We start from the raw sequence: 21,058 nt of genomic DNA on the forward strand, positions 1-21,058 counted from the left end.
CTGTGCTACAGGTGCAAATATTGTACGCTTGCGCAAGAAACCTATGTTTTTTCAACATGCGCACACGAATCTTCCATCGATCACTCAATAAAATGGCGGGAGAGGCAGTGTTGACATTATACTTCATCCTTGCTTGTTGTATTGCAGTTGCTGTTGGAACATCATTAAGGGATATTTTCTACAATGAAATTCGTAATATTCTCGCCCGTCCGAGGTTTCCGAATGTAAGCTGTTTATTAGGTTGTTTACTTTTAAAATCTATTTTTTGTAATACTTTAGAAAACAATCTGTTTACGTTATGACGTCAATTATTTTCAGAAAATTGTTTTATTTTGTATTATTTTTTTTATTGTTATTACAAATTTAATATAGAAAAACGTTTTTGGTTTAACTGATTTCAGTAACTGAATAACTGACTGTCACAATCAAAGAATGACAGTGATAATAAGTAAAATAATAATAATTTACTTTTACTATATTAAAATTTAATTAAAAACGTTTTTAATTAATAAATATACCAAAAACTAATTGATCAATTTAATTAGAGGTAGTTAAATTATAACTGTTTTAGTGTTTCAGAATTTTTATTGATTATTTTAGAAATTTTAATCAATTTAATTAGAGGTAGTTAAGTTATAACTGTTTTAGTATTTCAGGATTTTTATTGATTATTTTAGAAATTTCAAAACGTAATATATTATTTTTTAATAGTTATAATGATAATAAATAATCTTTGTTTTTAATTAGACTATAGCTAAGTTTCTGTAATTCAGTATATTGTTTATAGCGAAATAAAAAAAATAATTACTTCATTATTATTCATTATCAATTAGGCCTTTATTCTAAATAAATAGTCTTGACTTATGCTTTCTTTCCTTATACTGTAAAATTATACGACGAAAGGATGAACAAATTATAATTTAGTGTACAACTTTCTCCCTAAAATTTGTGGTTAGAATCACACTGGATGAAATTGTTAGTAAAGACTATTTCCTTCAAACAGATTCTTACTCTCTTGAAAAGTTGTGTTTCAATTTTATTAATTAACTGTAATAGCAAATGCTATCGAAAATTTATTTTAACAGTAACTTGAGAAAATTAATACAATTTAATAATAAAAATTTAACTCGCTAAAAAATGTATTTCATGATTTTTGTTGACAGTAATGGTAGTGGCAATTTATCCAAGCAGTATAGGGTAAATTATAAAAAAAATAATTTTTGGGAATAAACTAACAATTAACGAAAATTTTCCCACATCGAATAGTCGTTCTACACGAGCAGTCTTTATTTGTAATCTTTTATGCAGCCCTCAATTTTGGTGAACGTTTAGCATTTGGTGGTTTTAACGCATAACCATCTATACTAAAGATTTTCAATCTTCACTTGCGTACCTCTTCACAGAAAGTTTATATGAATTTTACCTTTAAGATTGGCAAAATGATTATTTCATATTTATCTGTTGTAATTACACAAAACGAACACTCACAGTAAAAATTAAAATATCTAATTTATTAATAATTGAAACATATTTTAAAGTTTAAACGCCATTTAAACTTATTTCTTTTAAAAGTGAGATACGATCCACCAGTTCTTTAATAAAGTGGACAATTACACAATTGCATTGTGTTGGAATGGTGTAAATGAGAATGTATCGGATCTGTAATCATGGACATATCCGTTCGAATCCGATTTATGCATTTTAATTTATTTATCCGACTTATTTCTTTTAATTTAAATATATTGATTTGTTAATAACTTATTAACATCTGTAAACATTTTTGAATTAAAATGAAAAGTACATAAAATTTTATTTCACTAATAACTTCTGAATTTTTTTATTGTTATTATTGAATTATTATTTATTGTAGTCGGATTCGAACCTATGTGCTACCCTTGCAAGATTAAAATGTTTCATAAAATTTCATTTGGCTATAATTCTGGAACCAATGATAGTAAGTACCACTTATGATATATCGTTGAAAAGTTCTCAATGAGGGTTAATTACTGCAGTTAAGAAAAGTCGAAATTCGAAAACGGTCCAGTCGATTGTAATCAGAAGGGGAGGTACACAACTAGATGTTACAACAGTCCTAGATCCAAAATTTCAACATTCTACGGCTAATCGCTTTTGAGTTAAGCGAGATACATACGTACGTACTGATGCGAAACTAATCAAAATGGATTTAGGGATGGTCAAAATGGTTACTTCCGTTGAAATCTGAAAACCGACATTTTTTGCGATCACAAATCCTTAACTATCGTACAAAAAATGTAAAAGGAATAAATATGGAAAAGGTAAATTCTTGTGTAATTTTGCAATAAATTTGTAATTTTCACATTAAAGTAGATGTTCCCATAATTTATAGGTTTATTATAAAAATCAAAACTATATCCACTGTTAATTCATTCAGTGCTCATTCAAGTATCAAGTTTTCGATCACATCTTAAATTCACGTTTTTCTAAAGGAAAAAGCTAACTTCAATTTTTTTAAATATTGCACTTCATCTGTAAATAATATAGTTAACGGATTCCATCCATACAAGTATGGAATTGATGTAAATACAAGTTCGACTCGGTTATTGGTAGACTGTATTTTTTAAGCTGTTTGGCACAGCATATTCCTCTAAAATAGTTGGGCGCCCAATAATTTTTAATCTATGAAGGATGATAATAAAATTTTTTAGGTGTGAGAATGACTGTTACCGAATATGGAACCTTCCGATAAAAGGCTAAGAATCCGCCACGATCAACAAATTACGTATGATATTTTTTTAATATTAGGATAACAGTAACTATTAAATTGTTAATAGTAGCTTTACTTGTAAATAAGTTGATTTATTCCTTATCGCTGATATTTATTCAAAACATAAACAGATTATAACGGGTAGTGGTAAACCTTTGGAAGCATGTGAGAAAATTATTTGTTGTGAGCTTAAAATTTGGGTTTTTCGTAAAATTATGAAGTAAATAATTTAGAAATTAAGGTTTCGTATTTTGATTACAAATATGAGTTAAGTTGTTAAAAACTACTTTTTTTTAGTGAACGCAACACTGTTTTAAATCATTCTTATATTATTCTTTGCATTCTTATATTAATGAAAATCATACTTATGGCAATAGTATAAATAAAATCTTTGAATTTTCTTTAATTTGTGGCTGATATTACTTAATAAGAATCAAAAAAAAATATTTATATTATGGATCAGTTTATATTAAAATAACCTTGATTAATATATATTAACTTAATTCCCTATTATTCTTAAAAATAATGTAAAAAAAGTAGTATTTATTCAAAATGTAATGAGATTTTGGTTAATTTTATTTTAAAGGATAACTTCCTAAATCATGATAAATTATAAATGGAATCTCCCTTCTCCTCGAATCATTATGTATGGTTCACGATTAGTTAAAGATAATAAAACGAGACTAGTTATTAATTCACACATCTTTCTACCTTCTTCCCTCTAGGTTGCCTAATAATATAAACCCTTTTTAGGAACACTTACAAATATGAAATTTTAATGACGGCAGTTAAAAATAAACATTTTTTAAACACATTTAAGGGCTGAATAGCTTTCTGGGTTCTACTGAAATCTGTTTCTATAATTCACATCCTACCTTGACCTCTTAAAAAGTTACTTATAATTAAAAAATAATAACTCTTTGATAAACAACCCTTGTTAAGATACTAACTTGACCAAAATACTCTTAACTAATAAAACTTAATTGCTATGTCAGTAAGTGATTTTAAACTGTGCTGCTGTTTCTTTATTTATTGGTTAATCTTTGCCAATGGTGAATATTATAATTATAATCTATTACAATGAATAGATCTTCGTTCATCTTTGATGAAGTTAAGTTACTTCACATTTTAAATAATTCGGTTAGTTGGTTGACTATTACGCTATTGTACAACGTATTAACAATTTTATGTAATGATTATTCAGAACTAATGACATGTTTTCAAATTAGAAATGATCGTTTATAATATGTTAATAATTTTATTAATTTTTTTTGCAATTTTATTAACGGTTTTACGCATACCTTTTACTTGTGTAAAATAAAAAAAAAACTATTTGAGGGAATAAGTTAACATAAGTTAACCAAACTAATAATATTTTTTATTTGCCCTGAATAGGAGCCTAATAAAATAAAATACAATTATCTTTAGTGGTGCTCAGAAAGTTATCCATTAGTAACTGCATACTATGTTTAAATCTATGTATGTACAAATTAAAGGACCTGGTTTATCTCTCTTAAGTACCACAAAAGACAATGGTGACTTTTTAAAGTAACTTATTTTTCTGCAATAAGTATTTCAATGTTCAATATACTTTGGAAATAAATTAAAACATATCTACACATCAATATTATTTAATAATTGGAATATTCATGCTGGATTTGTATAGTTTATCAGTGTATGTGAGTGAGAGTGTGTGCATTTGTTAAAAGAAATAGACTGTAAAGAAATCAATAAAAAGAATAATAAATTTAATGATCCAAGAATTAGTTAAAATATAATGATTATACTGGGTAAATTGGCTGCACTTTCATTCATGAATACGATAAGCACTGCACATAACAAAATCATCTCAAGGTACTTGAACGATATAAAATATACAAGTGCCAACTTCAATGAAACACAATCTTAAAAAGACTACATTTCATACATTACTACTTTATTAAATCCTTAAGTGGTTACCTAATCGCTTCAGTAACTGAGTGATACCCTCAGATGCTATATGCTATATATGTTAACTCAGTTGAAAAATCTGAACAATAGCTCTGAAAAGATCTTGTGAACATATTGATTTTTAACAAAGTTTAATCCCACTTTACTTCAATGAAAATAATTTCACATTCCAGGAGTTGGAAGATGGGCCACCTCGGCCTGAAGAGGTGGTTGGATGGCCTAATGAAGAATTAAAAGTTGGTCAAGTCTCTGGAGTAGCTGTAAATAATGTTGGCCAACCTGTTATATTTCATCGTGGCAACAGATTGTGGGATTCCAAGTACGTAATAGTTTATTAAATTAATAACTTATAAATTATATTCAAAACAAAAATATCTTAATAAAATGGACTAGTTATTCATTTATTGCACATTTACCAAGTGTATGTATACCATCTAATATGTATTTATGCATAACAAGCTTATGTATATTTATATATTTATTATGTATATTTATATATTTATTATGTATATTTATTAAGCTTTATGTATATTTATGCATAACAAGCTTTTCATGGGTTAACCAAAAAAACGAAACCTTTGAATTGTTAAATTACAGACGATTGTTTGGATCTGTCGGTCTAATTATTATTAATCATGTGTTGTGATTATAGAATCTGAAAGTGGAATTTGCATTATAATAAAGATACTTATTGTGCATTTATAAATATTAATTGATTATAACAGTTAATAGATTATGAGTGGACTGATAAATCTCTGACAAAATGCAACTTCTAACTTGTTCAATGGTAGTGTAACATTAACTACCAAAAATGGTTCATTGTTTGTTTGTAAGAAATTACATCTTAGAATAATTTTAGACTTAAAAACCATAGATAGTAGTAGCATTTCACTTCATTTTTTAAACTTTGGTTAACGTAGCCATAGATTTTTTTTAAACACCATTCAATGGTTTTAAAAAGATTTTTATTTTACAACTCTTAATCAAAAATTCTATAAATTAATAATAATATATATTTATTCCTAAAATATAACTTTGCTTGCACACAAAACTTAAACCAATAAGTGTGGGAAAATATAGATATTAGATCATTGTATGTAAATAAAACTTATAAGTTTGTATCAATTTGGTTACAAACAAATAACTTAAAAGTACTTTTTTTTCTTTCGTGATCCGAATTATACTTTGCAAAAGATAAAGATAAAAAATGGCAGAATCATTTATAATATTGTAACAAGGCCAATATAACGAATCTGGATAATGGGTTCCTTCCAATTAAGAAGGTATGAGAAAATATTTATGAAAGGAATCCAGGAAGGTACTAAAAGAGATTCTTTTCTCAGGCTAACAGGTTCATTTAACAATCTTTCTTTGCAATACTGTCAATGGCATCCCTCCAACAGCTGTTGTTCAATGAGAAGGGTTACCGGACTGTAATAGGAATTCATGGGAAAATGTAAAGACAATGCCTATCTGTCTGTCTGCCACACAAACACACACACACACACACACAGAGAGAGAGAGAGAGAGAGAGAGATCGACTGTGTGTGTGTGATATGTCTATATCTATCAAATAATGAACCATAAGATCACATTACCTGATGATCTTATTGATCATCATGATGATATTTAATTACAAATATAATAAAACTACAATATAACAGTTGGCAGCAATGAGAATTAATAAAAAAACTATATTTTAAGAATTTGATTGTTTGAATACAATCAAACAGTGCGAGTACATATACTTTTACAATTTTATTTAAACTATGACAATTAAAAAATATTACAATTTCTGAAACAATGATAAATTATTAAAAGTAATGAGTTTTAATTAAATAAAACTAGAATTTAATACCACCTGAAGAAGTGGAATACCATAAAAACTAATTATTGAAAATTGATAAGGTTAGTTTTAAGTTGTATATACACTCATATTAAAAAAAATCTGAGTCTATTCCTTAGATATGAATTTATGCTGCACAAATATAAAATGGTTAACAGATTAAAAATCAGTCTCCAAATATAAAAAATATAGGAACTGTTTTTCTTACTTTGATGCAAGGAATTTTATTCCCAAAGTGTTTTCTACACATTTCTGGTATTACCTCTATTAGGTTGGGAAGAAAAAATATTCCTTTAGCTTTATAAATTTTTGATCGCAATTTTTATTATAATTTTTGTGGTGTAAGACTCATTAAAATAATATTTAAATGCTTTTCCAACTTGTAGGATGTGTAATTATATTATTTTCTTTTTTAATTTTTATGTTCAATAACAGTTTTTTTTCCTGGCTTTGGTATTTTTTATGATTATTTGGGTTTACATAGAATCAAACACATCAAGAAAATAATCTTAATATACTGGACTATTTAAAATACATTAAACCGGTATACTTAAATTTGCCTACAAATAAATAATATATACATATGTGTATAAAACCTTACTTAATGATATTGAAAAAAAAAATGTGTAAAAACCTCTAATGAAATAGCTAATGATATAATTAAAATATTATAAAATTTTCATTTAATGTAAAAGACAAGTGATTATATACAAATTGTGAAAACTCTTTCTCTCTCTAAAAGTAACTTTGAAATCTAAGATATTTAGATATTTAAATACTGACAGATCTAAATTATTTCTGTTTAGCAATGTATCCAAACAGAATGGTTTTTCTACAGGAATCCCTCTTACTAATTTGTTATATGAAATTTATCCTGAACAGGTAAATGGAAACAGTAATATTGAAGAAACCAATAATCTTGTTAAATTATGGTCATACAAAAAAACCTTGATTTGTAGTTTTTGTATGTTCTAAGTACCCTCTGAGTAACATTTAAGCTGCATTTTTACTTCAACTTTCAGAAATATGGAGATATTTTAAAATGATTTAAATGTAGTCTTTTTGGATTCTGATTATTTATTTAGAATAATCCTTTCAAATTCATTTGGTACAATTTCATCTTTATCATGGGTTTTAGAAGAGTCTAAATAAACTACTATCAAGTTGAGAAAGTAAATGGAAGTAGTGAAAAAATGATCTTGACTCTAACAATAACTAATCTAGTTGAATTTTAAATTAAAAATTTTTCTTATGTGCAGATAACAAGCTGGCCGGCCTCCGTGGCGTGAGTGGTAGCGTCTCTGCCCTTTATCCGGAGGTCCCGTGTTCGAATCCCGGTCAGGCATGGAATTTACTCATACTACAAAACATTCATCTCATCCTCTGAAGCAATACCTAATGGTGGTCCCAGAGGTTAAACTAAAAAAAGTAGATAATGAGCTGAAACAAGCTGAAATGAACTGACAATGAGAATAAAAATTCAAAGGAAATCAAATTAAATATTTTGTCATTTATTTATGCACTATCAACTAAACTTCTGATAAATATAGATTGTTTAGTATGAATACTGTGATTAACCTTGATGATTAACCTTGAATTTCAATATAGTGATGTAATATTATTTTTATTGGTGTTTGAGTAATACGTAAGACTATTTATATTTCAGGACTTTTGATGATGAAAATCGTTATTTGCATGAAGAAGATGGTCCAATATTAGGCGATACTATTTTAATTCTTGATCCAGCTGATGGGAAAGTATTAAGAAGTTGGGGAGGTAATTTTTTCTACTTGCCTCATGGAATTGCAATTGATCATGAAGGAAATACATGGCTTACAGATGTTGCAATGCATCAGGTTTTCAAGGTATAGTTATTTAATTTGATTTTCTTGACAAAGTAATGGCTTTTAAGCATAATTTATGAGTATAACCAGTTTTAGAATGAAATTTAAAATTTATTAGCAGTTGTGTGCACTCACTGTTCAGAAACCTCCTTTTTACATTACAGTAACTGCTTGGTTATTTGAGTGTATCTGGATTATGTTTTACTATAAAACAACATCAAATTCTGTTAATAAGTTACTATAGCTGATGTGGACACCATATGACACAAGTTTTATCGGCGGTTTCAATGTACTGACAGTTTAAAAAATAAAAAAAAAATAAAAATAAAATAAAAATAAAATAAAAAAAAAATAAAAATAAAATAAAAATAAAATAAAAATAAAATAAAAATAAAATAAAAATAAAATAAAAATAAAATAAAAATAAAATAAAAATAAAATAAAAATAAAATAAAAATAAAATAAAAATAAAATAAAAATAAAATAAAAATAAAATAAAAATAAAATAAAAATAAAAAAGATACGATTTCTATTCTCAGTAAGGATACTACTAAAAAATACTACTGTGGCAGGCAGTTTTGATTTTATAGTTTAATTTTAATTAATATAAGGATATCGAAAAAACTATTAGAAAAATTTTTTTCTGGAGGGAATCTCCACCGTACGTTAGAAAAGAGTACAGTCGCTTAACAGAAGAGATCAATACTACAAGAAAAATCTATAAATAATTACTAGTAACTTTAATTAATTTAAACAAATAGTTTTTAATTCAAATTAATAAATAATTAGTTTATCGAAATAGACTTAATAAATAATAATTTACAACGGCGACACGCTAACGCGGTAAAGTTTTGCGCAGCGGTGAAAAATATTATGCAAGAATATAGTAAAAAAATAGAATGAATCCCTAACGTTACGTCTCGAAATATTGTTTCACGGTAATCGCCTGAAATGAAATTTCTACCGTCGATGGAAACTATCAAATCGTTGAGGATTAAGACCTACCGAATTTTTTGCGTGCCACTTTTCACGAGTTAAAATTACGTTAATTCCAAGGGGAAACGATATAACTGCGGCGTAGAAGATAACTAACGGTACCAAAATGAAAATGTTATATATATTATCTAGATGATAAGTTATAGATAATAAATTATCTATAGATAAACGCAGCGTAAATAAAAGGATACCTTTTTTAAGAGAGTTAACGACCGCTGTAAAAAAAAACCTCTTCCGGTAAGGGGAAAAGGCTAATAGTTATCCGTGTAGGAAAAGATAAAGATAAAGGGTCGGTGGTATTTAACTCAACAGTCGAATTCCGACGTAGGGTATCAAAAAGAAATGTTGGGAAGCGCGCTTAAAGAATTACCACTTTCCAGACCAGTTAGCGTAATTGTAAGGTAATGCGTCATAACACCGCATTAAATTAGAACAAAATTCTTAGTAATTCCAGTAGATTGTCGGAAATAGCAGATGATTTCATAGTAAAAATACTGAAATTAACATTTAAAGACTGAACTTATAGATTTAGTAAACTTTATGAAAAAGTAACGTATAAAGTGTAAGGCTAACTATATAATGTATAGTGAAACATGTATATTGAATGTTGAATGTGTTCGGGAATGTTTTGAAAAGGCGTCTCTGGGATATAAAGGAGTAAATACGAAAAAGAATAAGTGAAGTCGAAACCAAAGAAAAGGGACTGCGATTCAGATTACGTTTGAGAAGAAACTGTGAACGATTTCATCATTAGATTCAATGAAGACCGAACGACTGAACATTTTGAGGGTACCTACTGCCCTGCCCAGCGTAGAAGAATTTATGTAGAAGTAAAGAATTTTGTATTATTAAATTATAGAACGAAAACTAAATGAATGGAAGAATTGTACTTTGTTGAAATACACAGTTAGTAAAATACAGTAATAATAAAACTAAATGAACAAGTACGGATACGCTTAATTTTGTTTTTTATAGATACATTAGTGTTATAAATATTGAAAATCTAACAGCCGGTGTTGTTTAAAGCGGTTTTCAAAATTCAAACGGGGTATTTGCTAGTATAATACAAAATCACGATGGAGCTGAACTACAACAAAAATTAATTGATGTACTCGGAAAAATCTTGTGGCCTGCAGTACATCGAGACCAGCTTGAGCCTGTCGAGCGCCCACAAACGGTCTCTGTAAAGTTTGATGACAGTACGATTAGAGGTAATGCAGTCGGCACCGGATTCAGGATCGAGCCCAGCAGTGGCGGCTCGCGTATAGGCACTGTGGAACAATGGGGATGGGGAACCCATCCCCATTTTTTCTACTTATTATATTAATTGTTATCGATGATATCAAGTTCTTTTTTCTTTAATTCTTTCTTTATACTTTTACAATATAATCCTTAAGCTTAATGTCAGTAGCCATTACTCAGTTTATAAAAAAAGATACAATAATCTTTATATGAAACTGTGCGGTTCACAGTTCCAGCGGCGTGTTTGGCTGTTGTGCACGTAGGAAGCTGCACGCGAGGGAGAGTACTGTCGCTCCCGCAGTGCCGACCCTGGCTGTGGGTGAAAGGTTCCATTAGCCCAACAGGGCAATGATCCGGGGGGGGGGGAATGTGTCGACTGGAACTTCACTAGGCGGGTGTCTTTCCCTACAGAGTTGGGATGTGTGTGGAAGGTAGTTTTTTTTTTACTGCGCGCGTGTATGGAATGTTCCTTGTTCATTCACTTTTTTAGTTGTGGTTTAGTTGTTTTTTCAGTAATGATCAGAAGATAGCGGAAAGCAAGGGCTCTTTGATTGCCAAAATTGTCCAAAACATGCTGGAAGGGCAAAAGAGAAGGTAATTAGTAAAAACTTATTATGAATTTGTTTCTGTGTACAGAAATTTAAATTAAGTATCACTACAATATAGTGTTTTTAAGCGGACATTTTATTTAGTTATCTAATAAAATTAAAAAATATTATCCGTATTGACAGATCTGTGTAAAAACAGAGTACCATATTCTTGAATGTGGTAATGCAGAATTAGATTGTTGTCCTGCTTCCAGCTATTCTATTTTGGCTTTGAAAAGGCCCAGAAAATAATTTTCTGGAGCAGCACACCCACTATTGTTGAATTTGATGCTTTAGGGGATAGGGCAAAGTGGAAAGGTTTATGCTGCTATTAGTATTGAGTTGGAATGTGACAGTGCATAAATTACAAGGGACTACCCACCCTAGATAGAGCTGTCATAAATCTGAGCACTCACCTCTTTGCCAAGAGGCAGGCCTACGTAGTACTGAGTCGCACGAGACAATTGGAAAATTTAGGCATTAGTTGTTAGGATCTTGGAAAAATTGCTGTATGATCTGCACGATAAAAAGTCTCCCAAGGAACACAATCACTTAAGAAATCTTAAGTCTAGATTGGTATGCGCCAATTATCTTAAGTCTAGATTGGTATGCACCAATTAAATAAATTGAAATGTTTTACAGTCATTTGGATCAGTGCATTGCATTAAATACGTTATATCGATAAGATTTCAAATTGACAATTTTTCACAATGATCACTAAAAAGTATTAAATAATAAAAACAATTATAAAAATTAAAAACATGAATGCAAAAACAAAGAAAATAAATTGAACTAAAAAAAAAGAAAAGAAAACAAGATATGGAAATAAAGAACTAAACATTGCTTTGCAGTATTTAATAAAATAAAATAATGGGTGACCAATCAATTTTCAGACAGTTATGTTTTATATTTTTCATACTGTAGAAGTAACAAGCATTTAAGGTTGTCTAAGTTCTCACCAGGTCTTACACAGAAAAACAATTTGCCCAACGAAAATATTTAAATGCAGTCGGGGGCTCTGAGTAGTAATTGTCCTATATTAAAGAGCTCTGAATAATAATAATTATTATATATTAAAGATATAAATATTTAAGGGATTAAATATTTTTTAATATTAAAAAAAAAATATATTTCACTCAAAGCTTTTCTCATAAAGCCTATAATAGAGTTGGCTTGCCTGGATATCTCAACAGCTACAGCAATAGTGAATTTATTTTGTTTCAATTTCTCAGTTGGGTTACACATTTAAAAAAATCCAATTACTGGTATACAGTTTACATTATTCTATTTACAGCTACTGTAATTTCTATTTACAGCTATTGTATGAGTAAAATAAATAAATACATTCTATATACACATGATTTTACTCCATTTTTTTTATTCAATTTGTAATGTATTTTTCTTTAAAATTTGTTGTAGTTTTCCCCACGATCTGTGAGACCCAGTTTAACTTTGGGTAAGCGATTTGAGCCTGGCAAAGGGGAGCTACATTTTTGTAAACCTAGTTCAGTTGCTATTGCAAGTAGTGGAGAAGTATTTGTTGCTGATGGTTACTGTAATTCTCGTATTTTAAAATATGATTCTGCTGGAAGACTTCTTAGAGTTTTTCCTCAAAAGCACGGTACTTAATACTTAAAAATTTTGTTATTTCTTATTGAAAATTTTAGTACTTGTGATAATGAACTAAATGTATAACTTTGCTACTTGTATTACTCATCTGTACAACTGTATTACATGTATTTCTACATCAAATAAAATTATAAAATTATCTATAATATACATATACATTATGATAACTACCTGTAAATAACACAGAAGAACTTGCTCCTGAAAGGTTTCATAATCATATCACAGTGATTTCAAATTTAAAAAAAATAATATAATACTGATATCTCAACTTTATCTGGAAATATGCATCCAGAAGATCTTTCAGAACTGCAGTTTATTTACTTAAATTGCATGAACTGCAGTGAGTTTACTAGGAACACACACACATATGTGCACGAAATACCCTCCAGGAATTACCTTTCAGGTATTCCTTCAGAGGATGAATGAGGATGATATGTACAAGTAAATTATGTGTAGTCTTGTAGTCTTAGTTCGACCGTTCCTGAGATGCGTGGTTAATTGAAACCCAACCACCAAAGAACACCGGTATCCACGATCTAGTATTCAAATCCATATAAAAGTAACTGCCTTTACTAGGATTTGAACACTGGAACTCTTGACTTCCAAATCAGCTGATTTGGGAAGAGACATTCACCACTAGACATTATGATACCTATAGATTATGAAAATTTGTATCCATTCATGTCAAATTTGATTAAAAGATAATATTTTTTATGGTAGTGTTTTATTTTTTTTAGAATTCCTATCACTTGAAGTACCACATGGTCTTGCACTGTTGGAAGAACGTGATCTCTTGTGTGTAGCTGATCGGGAAAATATGCGAGTTGCTTGTTTGTGTGCTAACTTACATCGTGCTCCATGTTCTACACCATTCACAATACAACAGCCTGATATGGGTCGTGTTTTTGCTATTGCTCCGTATGGTATGCAATCATCAATATTTATCTTGTTTACGCCTTTTCTCTTAAGACCTCTTTAGATTGGTTTAAAATAATGGTTTTATTATGAAAATTTGTATATAGGTAAAAACATGTTTTTCATACAGTCAGAGCTGGGGAAAATTAACTTTCACACAATTTGCTAGGTTAATTATAGATTCAGATTAAGACTAAGACTTTCACAGATATATGTTGAAAGAGAAAATTTGGGATTAAATTTATACACATAAATTGTTTATTTTGTTATTGAAATGAAATGAACAATTTTACTGTTATTATTATGGCCATAGACATAGATAAATATTTGAGTAAAATGAGATGGAAATGGTAAGTGAAAAAAAGTGTAGACACCATAATAAAAAAATGGTAAAAACAGTTTGTAGTCATAAATTAAGCAAGTATCTACAAGCCAGCTTATGAATCAAAATACCTAATTAGCTGGTTACTTGTTGGTTGGTTTATTTCTTATGATTAATGATCTTATTTATTTCTTATTAAACTACTCATTGAATATATTGAATTATTAAATTTGAATGGAAATTTGAGAATTCATTGAATGATTTATTATTTTTATCAGGTGATTATGTGTATGCAGTAAATGGTCCAACATCTCCATTGATTCCTGTACGGGGATTCACTCTTCATCCTTTAGCCGAGACAATAATTGACCACTGGGGTCCAAGCAAAGGCGTAAGTTGCTTAGTTTCATATTCACTATCTAGTAAACTTCAAGATTTTAGACAACTTGTTTAAAAATGCAACTATAGCTTATTGTGGATAATAATAGCTTACTATAATGATGTACAGTTTTTTTTAGGTTGTGTTAACTGTGTTAACACAACCTATATATATATATATAGAGGTTATATATATATATATATATATATATATATATATATATATATATATATAATCAATATATACAATTTTCAATTTTACAATTTTATCTTTTATAAATCTATAGTTTTAATTAAATATTTACCCACTAAAAGCCCAAAATAAGAAGAAAAATGTTATATTTCATTTTGAAAACCTACTCCCACCCCTCTTTTATACTATTTCAGTGTCACCAACCTCAACTTCAGCCTCTAACCAACCTCAATTTGAGTATGAAAATCATGAATAATGGAAAACAATATTGGGAAAAAATTATGTTGGAAAAGGGTTTTTGAAAATTAATAATTTTGAAAATTTTGCATTGAAAGTATTCTGTAACAGTAGGAACTTTGTCTACATTTGCAGTTACTTGGCAATGTAGAATTTCCTGTAGACTCCACTACTGTTCTAATTTTGTTCCCCTCAAATTTCTGCAACATGGTCTTCACATGATGAACTTAACTATAATTATCCTTTGAAGAATCTATGTAGTTTTTAAATTCTTCAGAATCCTTGGGAATGTCACACACAGGTTGAAAAAAGGATCACTATCATTCTATTCCACGACATCAACCCACCAAAACTGTGTAACAGAACAACGCTCATTGTAAAGAATCTGTTGCCCAACATAATGCCAGATCATCATGGCAAATGCTGCTGGAGAAGAATGCATTTATTATCTCTTGCATTCCATTGATTATAACTTGGAAGGTCCATGTGCTTTACACACAACCATTTTTATGTAACTTACTCTCTAGAGTTGGCATGCCAAATAACTTATCTGTGCTCCTGGGCAATGCTGATAACTGCATTAATTAATCTATCGTTGAATTTTTAAACTAGAGTAAAGAAGTTTAGTCTTTCTATAAAAAGCCTTTAAAAAACTTGGAAACTGTATAATGGACAAATTTTCTATTAGTTGGTTAAAAGCACTGCTTAGATGCAGGAGCTGTTTTGTTGGAGGATATGAATCTTGTTAAGTAATAAGAAGCAGCTGGTTTGTTTTTGGGCATTATATTACTGTAAGATTATACTTTTTTTCATTTTGTTAAGATTTCAATTTCAAATCTTCCTAAGACAATGTGTTATTTTGATTTAAATACCTATATTACTGGTGATTTTCAGTAAATGAGCTTCAATTAACAGCAGTATGTCAGAAGTGGTTTATAATCTTATCTGAATATAAACCACAAAGTAGTCAGTGACCCACTGACTATCAGACAGACTGATCAAAAAAAGAATCTGAAAAAAATGATTATTAAATTATTAAATTTTTTCGTTAAAGTTATATTATTTATGATAAGTCAAACTAAACTATGTGTAAAGAAATAATGAATTTGGTAACAGGTCAAATTACCCAGGTCCATTATCTCCTGACAGGTCCATTATCTCCTGACAGGTCCATTATCTCCTGACAGGTCCATTATCTCCTGACAGGTCCATTATCTCCTGACAGATCCATTATCTCCTGACAGGTCCATTATCTCCTGACAGGTCCATTATCTCTTATCCCATTCTTGCAGAAGCAGAATAGAATTCCAGGAAAAAATTATAAACAAGAGTAAACATTAAAAGAGTAGATATACATGAGTTATTTAGATACAGCTACTTTTCCCCTTTCAAATTTAAACAAATCTTAATTGTATATCTCAGCTGTTTTTAAAATAATTTCCTCTAAAAATGGTTATGTACTTCATAATATTACTTATTGAATGGATTGGAACAATTTTAATTCACATATTACTGTTTTTGTTTTATATGGTAAAACTTTTATCTGAACCTTTTATGAAAATTTTGTTAATACTTGGATAATAAAAACTACACTGTTTTTTTCTATAAAATGCTCTAACACCTTGACTACCATAGTCATGAAAACCTACATTTTGATGTTTGTAATATACCTTGTATTATACAATTAAGTTGTTTATCAATCCTAGACTTGTTTTTGAAAAAAAAAAAATTGTGTTCAACGGTGTTCTTCATGGCACCCTATTAATGATGTGTAACTAACTAGGTGCCGTAAGAATCACCAGTGATCTCAGATTTTTTATAGAAGATTTTATATTTATTGAATTCTGCTATATATAGGTATAAAAATTATTATATATGGTTACTATTTTATTATTACTAAATTTCTGTTAGTCATAATGGTAAATCGTTTTAGTTAGGTAACTTGTGTACATCCAAAATTTGTCCATGTCTGTTACAAGTTATACACATATTTGTCACAATCTGAACACTTTGTGGAAACTAATTTTAATCATTTTTGTGCTATTTCACTACCTTCCATGGAAGTTGATGCGTAGCAATCCAAGCATCTTCATCATTTAAAGATTTATACAGTCTATTTCTGTACTTTTTGGTAATATGTGTATCTGGTAATTGTGATGAATACTTTTTTGTCTCTCTTCAATTTCCAATATCTGGAGTAAAAGAGTTGCTAAAAATTTTTTATAGATAATTTTCTTCGCAGAAATGGTTGTAATAAGCCAAGAATTAATTAAAGATTGTTAATAAGCTGTGCTCAAGGAGCAGTTCGAAGACTACTTTATACCACTTTTGTCTTTCGCAGTGATAGCTTACCAATTGATCTGAAAGATCAATGCCTTGTTTTACTCTATTGTAATCCATTATTGCTGCAGGTTTTGTTACTTGTTCTCCAATCGTGTTTTGTAGTCAGGAAAAGAACCTCATTCTTGTCTTTCCATTTAGCAACTACCACTCCATGATGGTGTTGTTTCCCAACTATTTCCCCTCTTTTCATCTTTTCCCCAATAATGTCTTTTGGCAAATATTTCCTATTTTTCTGTAGAGTACCAATCAAATGTGTATTTTTCATAAAAAGTGTTCTTGTAAAGGGGACTACTCACCCTTTGGATAAAAATTTTTATGCCAAATCCAAAACCACAGTTTGACCAATATTACTTCACTACTACCACTATCTTGTCCTGTGTATACTGAGGCTTGAAGGGTGTAACCAAGTGGATTGCATAATTAAATTTTATATAGCCTATCCAACTTTGCTTATTAGCAGTTGAATTGTCTGCAAAATTTTGCACTAGTTTTTGTACAGTACTGACTCTCAATAATTTGAAATTTGGAGGCATTTGACAATTCCTGTGTAAATAATAATTGCAAAAAATCCCAACATATCTTCAGAATTTGTCTACCACCACTGATTTACTCAACTAGAACGAGATGTTACATTTTGTTGAATAAAAATATTGATGTAGATTCTCTTTTATTTGTTAGACAACTCATATTTTTCTGTTCCTGTAAACTGTATGGCAGGTAGTTTAGATACATCAACCTCTTGTCGATCAAAGACATTCAAATTGTTAGGATTATTGATATAGGTCTGTTGGAATCTGTGATTTCATCTTCTGAAGATGAAAATATACTTTCACATTGCACAAGATAGATCTATGTAATTTACACTTACCAATCATAAAATCCAATCATACAAAGCCTCAAATCAATAAAAATACATACTTTCTATAACCTAAATTGTATAATCCAATATTGAAACAAAACTTGATCAAAAGAATATGCAGTATGTAATAATATATGTAAAATCATTTCGCACATAAAATAAAATGACTCAATATTATCTAGATAGTTATTTCCCTGAAAATGTAACAACACTTTTACACTAAAACTCAATAGAATGAACTACTAACAAAAGTACTGAAGACTGTAAATGTTTACCAGCTGTAAACATTACAACAGATGTTTATAGTAAACAATGTATATTTACTTCCAAATGTCACCAGAAGATGCAATTTATGTATAGAAATAAGACAATCTAGAGTGCCATACTATAGCTTATTTGCTATGACACAAAGTTGTGATTCTCACAACCTGCCGGCAGGTAACAAGGATCACCAGTGATCCTCATAGCAGTCAAGATGTTTGGTGCTCTCTTTTTAAGATCCATTGTTTAATTGCCTTAAGTAAATGTACAAATCAAGTAGATGAATATAAATGAAAATGTTTATAAATGTTTAATTTATTAATCCACTTTTTCAATCTTAAAATGATCTTTTCCAATCTAAATATGAAGACGTTTTTAGTAATAACTATTACAGCAAGTTTTTAATAATACTACATAAGCAGTAAAAAAATCTTGCAGTAATACTAAAATACTAAATCTTGGAGTGCATTAACCACAATGAATTAACAGTTAGTACACAGATCAGAGTGATTACTTGGTCTGATTGGGATAGGATTGAACCAGTTATTCTGGATACCTTTTCTCGATGATTGAACTTTGACCTAGCAGCTTGTTGAGAGCACATTGCTTACTTTTATACTATTACTATGCATAATAAAAATCATAATAAATACTGGAGTGAAAATATCTGTAGGGTTAAGTAAATAGTTTTCTACTATTACTAGTCTTCCTCTTTAAACAAGTATTTCTTGTTACTGTAGGCAAACCTTTTTAATACAATAATCAGTGTAAATATTTGTCATGATTTTAAGATTATCCTGCTTGATTTTTACATGATTTTGCTTATTTTATATGTTTTTTTTGCAGGTACTCTCTAATCCACATAGCATTGCTGTTTCTCCAGATGGTAGAGCATTATACATTTCAGAAATAGGACCAAATAAAGTTTGGAAATTCAATTTGAAAAATTCAAAAAAAATTGAAAAATCAGAAGAGATGGCATAAAAGTTAGTTAAGATGTTAGACTAGTATTGATAGAACAATAATTTATTATATGACAACAGACTTCATAATACTGAATTTTGTTGAGGCATGTCTTGTTTATTGCAATTTTATTTTATTATGCAGAATGGAAGTAACATGTAATTTTTAGGCAATACTTAGTGAATGAAATTTGTTTTAATATTGGTGTGAGTATGTGTGTGAGCATGCATGTGCAAGACCAAAATTATGAGCAATTTTGTTTCATAAAATATTTGTTATGGTAAGCAGGTCAAGATTTCTTACTTCTCTTTATGGAGGCTACAGGATAAGGCAGAGGGATAAGGGGTTAGATATCCATACAGATCCTAACCAAGGTTTGAGGATATATAAGATTTATTTTTTAACCATAGTAGTTTTTCATTTTTAGTTGAAATAATGCATCATTCATCACCAAATCTTTTTGTCCTGGATTTAATAGAAACTTCTGAATCTATTTCAACACTAGTTTTACAGGCTGTGTTTAGATTAAGGGTTATTGCAGTTTTTGAATGTTCAGTATAAAAAAAAAAAATCAAGCAATTTGTATTGCTCAGAAAAAAAGTTGAGCTCAATGTCATCAATGACATTTTAGAAAAAAACACCCAAGTTTGTGCTTATTTGTGAAAAACATTTTATATGATAGTTCATTAATGAAAATGCTAATAATTGCTACTTCAAGAAGGGCTGGAAATACAGGATAATTAATAATTCACATTAACATATGAATTTAGTGTTAACATTCTGCAGAATGATTGGTTTTATTTGGATAACAAGGTTTTATCTGGATTCATTAGTTACATTTTAAAGTAAAATTTTGAAAAAAAGACACTATTGTATAAATTAAGTGGAAATTTAATTTATGCAACAGTGTAGTACTTATATTTCAAACTGTACTTATAAGTAAAAGCCACTTAAGTACACTATTTTTATTGCCGTTGTCATAGAAGTCTGACACCAATACCCAGTGTGAGCACAATTTTCAACAATTTAAGAGTTCGGTCACAGTTTCATAGACAACACTTCATATAGTGAAGAAATCGTATGTTCCTCACTTTTTCATCAACTTTCTGCACCAAATCTTCATTATTGACAGAAGGTTGTCTATTCCATTCCTCATTATGAACATTCTGGTGGCCATCTTTCTATTTTGGATCAAGCTCTGACCCATTTTCATACCATTCCATTGCTCAATGATTTCAAATTTTAGCCGCTTTCACGCCTTTAGCACAATCATACCATGCTTCACAGTTGGCAGGATTCTCAATCAGCAGAGGCATTTTAAATACTCGTAATAAGTCATGGCTTGCCAACAGATGTGGGTACACAGTGCATGTGTGGAATTGCTGACCGCAGCATAGCAGTGGCAGAATTTCAAAACTGTACTTAAATTACATACGTGTTTGTGACAGTATTTGTGATCTATTTTACACTTTTTATTAATGATAAATTGACTAAGAATTTTTAATGCTAGATATGAAGAATTAGCAGATTGTGTAAACAATTACTTTCATTATATTGTCAAATCAGTAGATCATGGATATTCTGTATACATTTTTTGTACAATACTAAACCTAGATCCACTAGCCATTCTTTGTAGTAAATTTGTATTAGCACTATCTTAAATCACCATAATTATCAAAATTTAATTGATTTATATTTGTACTGTCAATTATAGTAATCTAATGAAACAAAGCTAATATATAAAAAT

The 21,058-nt window shown here is 29.2% G+C and overlaps 1 protein-coding gene across 1 annotated transcript; it reads left to right on the forward strand.

Moving 5' to 3' along the window:
* Nucleotides 1-66: 66 nt before the first annotated feature.
* On the forward strand, nucleotides 67-20,766 carry LOC142321872 (peptidyl-alpha-hydroxyglycine alpha-amidating lyase 2-like). The gene is made up of 7 exons (XM_075360341.1): nucleotides 67-224; nucleotides 4,870-5,015; nucleotides 8,209-8,407; nucleotides 12,631-12,832; nucleotides 13,578-13,763; nucleotides 14,356-14,468; nucleotides 19,195-20,766. The coding sequence occupies exons 1-7, from the start codon at nucleotides 93-95 to the stop codon at nucleotides 19,330-19,332; spliced, it is 1,116 nt and encodes a 371-aa protein (XP_075216456.1). The 5' UTR covers nucleotides 67-92; the 3' UTR covers nucleotides 19,333-20,766.
* The last annotated feature ends 292 nt before the right edge of the window (nucleotides 20,767-21,058 follow it).

Source organism: Lycorma delicatula, chromosome 3, assembly GCF_047948215.1.
Source record: "Lycorma delicatula isolate Av1 chromosome 3, ASM4794821v1, whole genome shotgun sequence".
In the NCBI taxonomy this organism is placed as follows: Eukaryota; Metazoa; Arthropoda; class Insecta; order Hemiptera; family Fulgoridae; genus Lycorma; species Lycorma delicatula.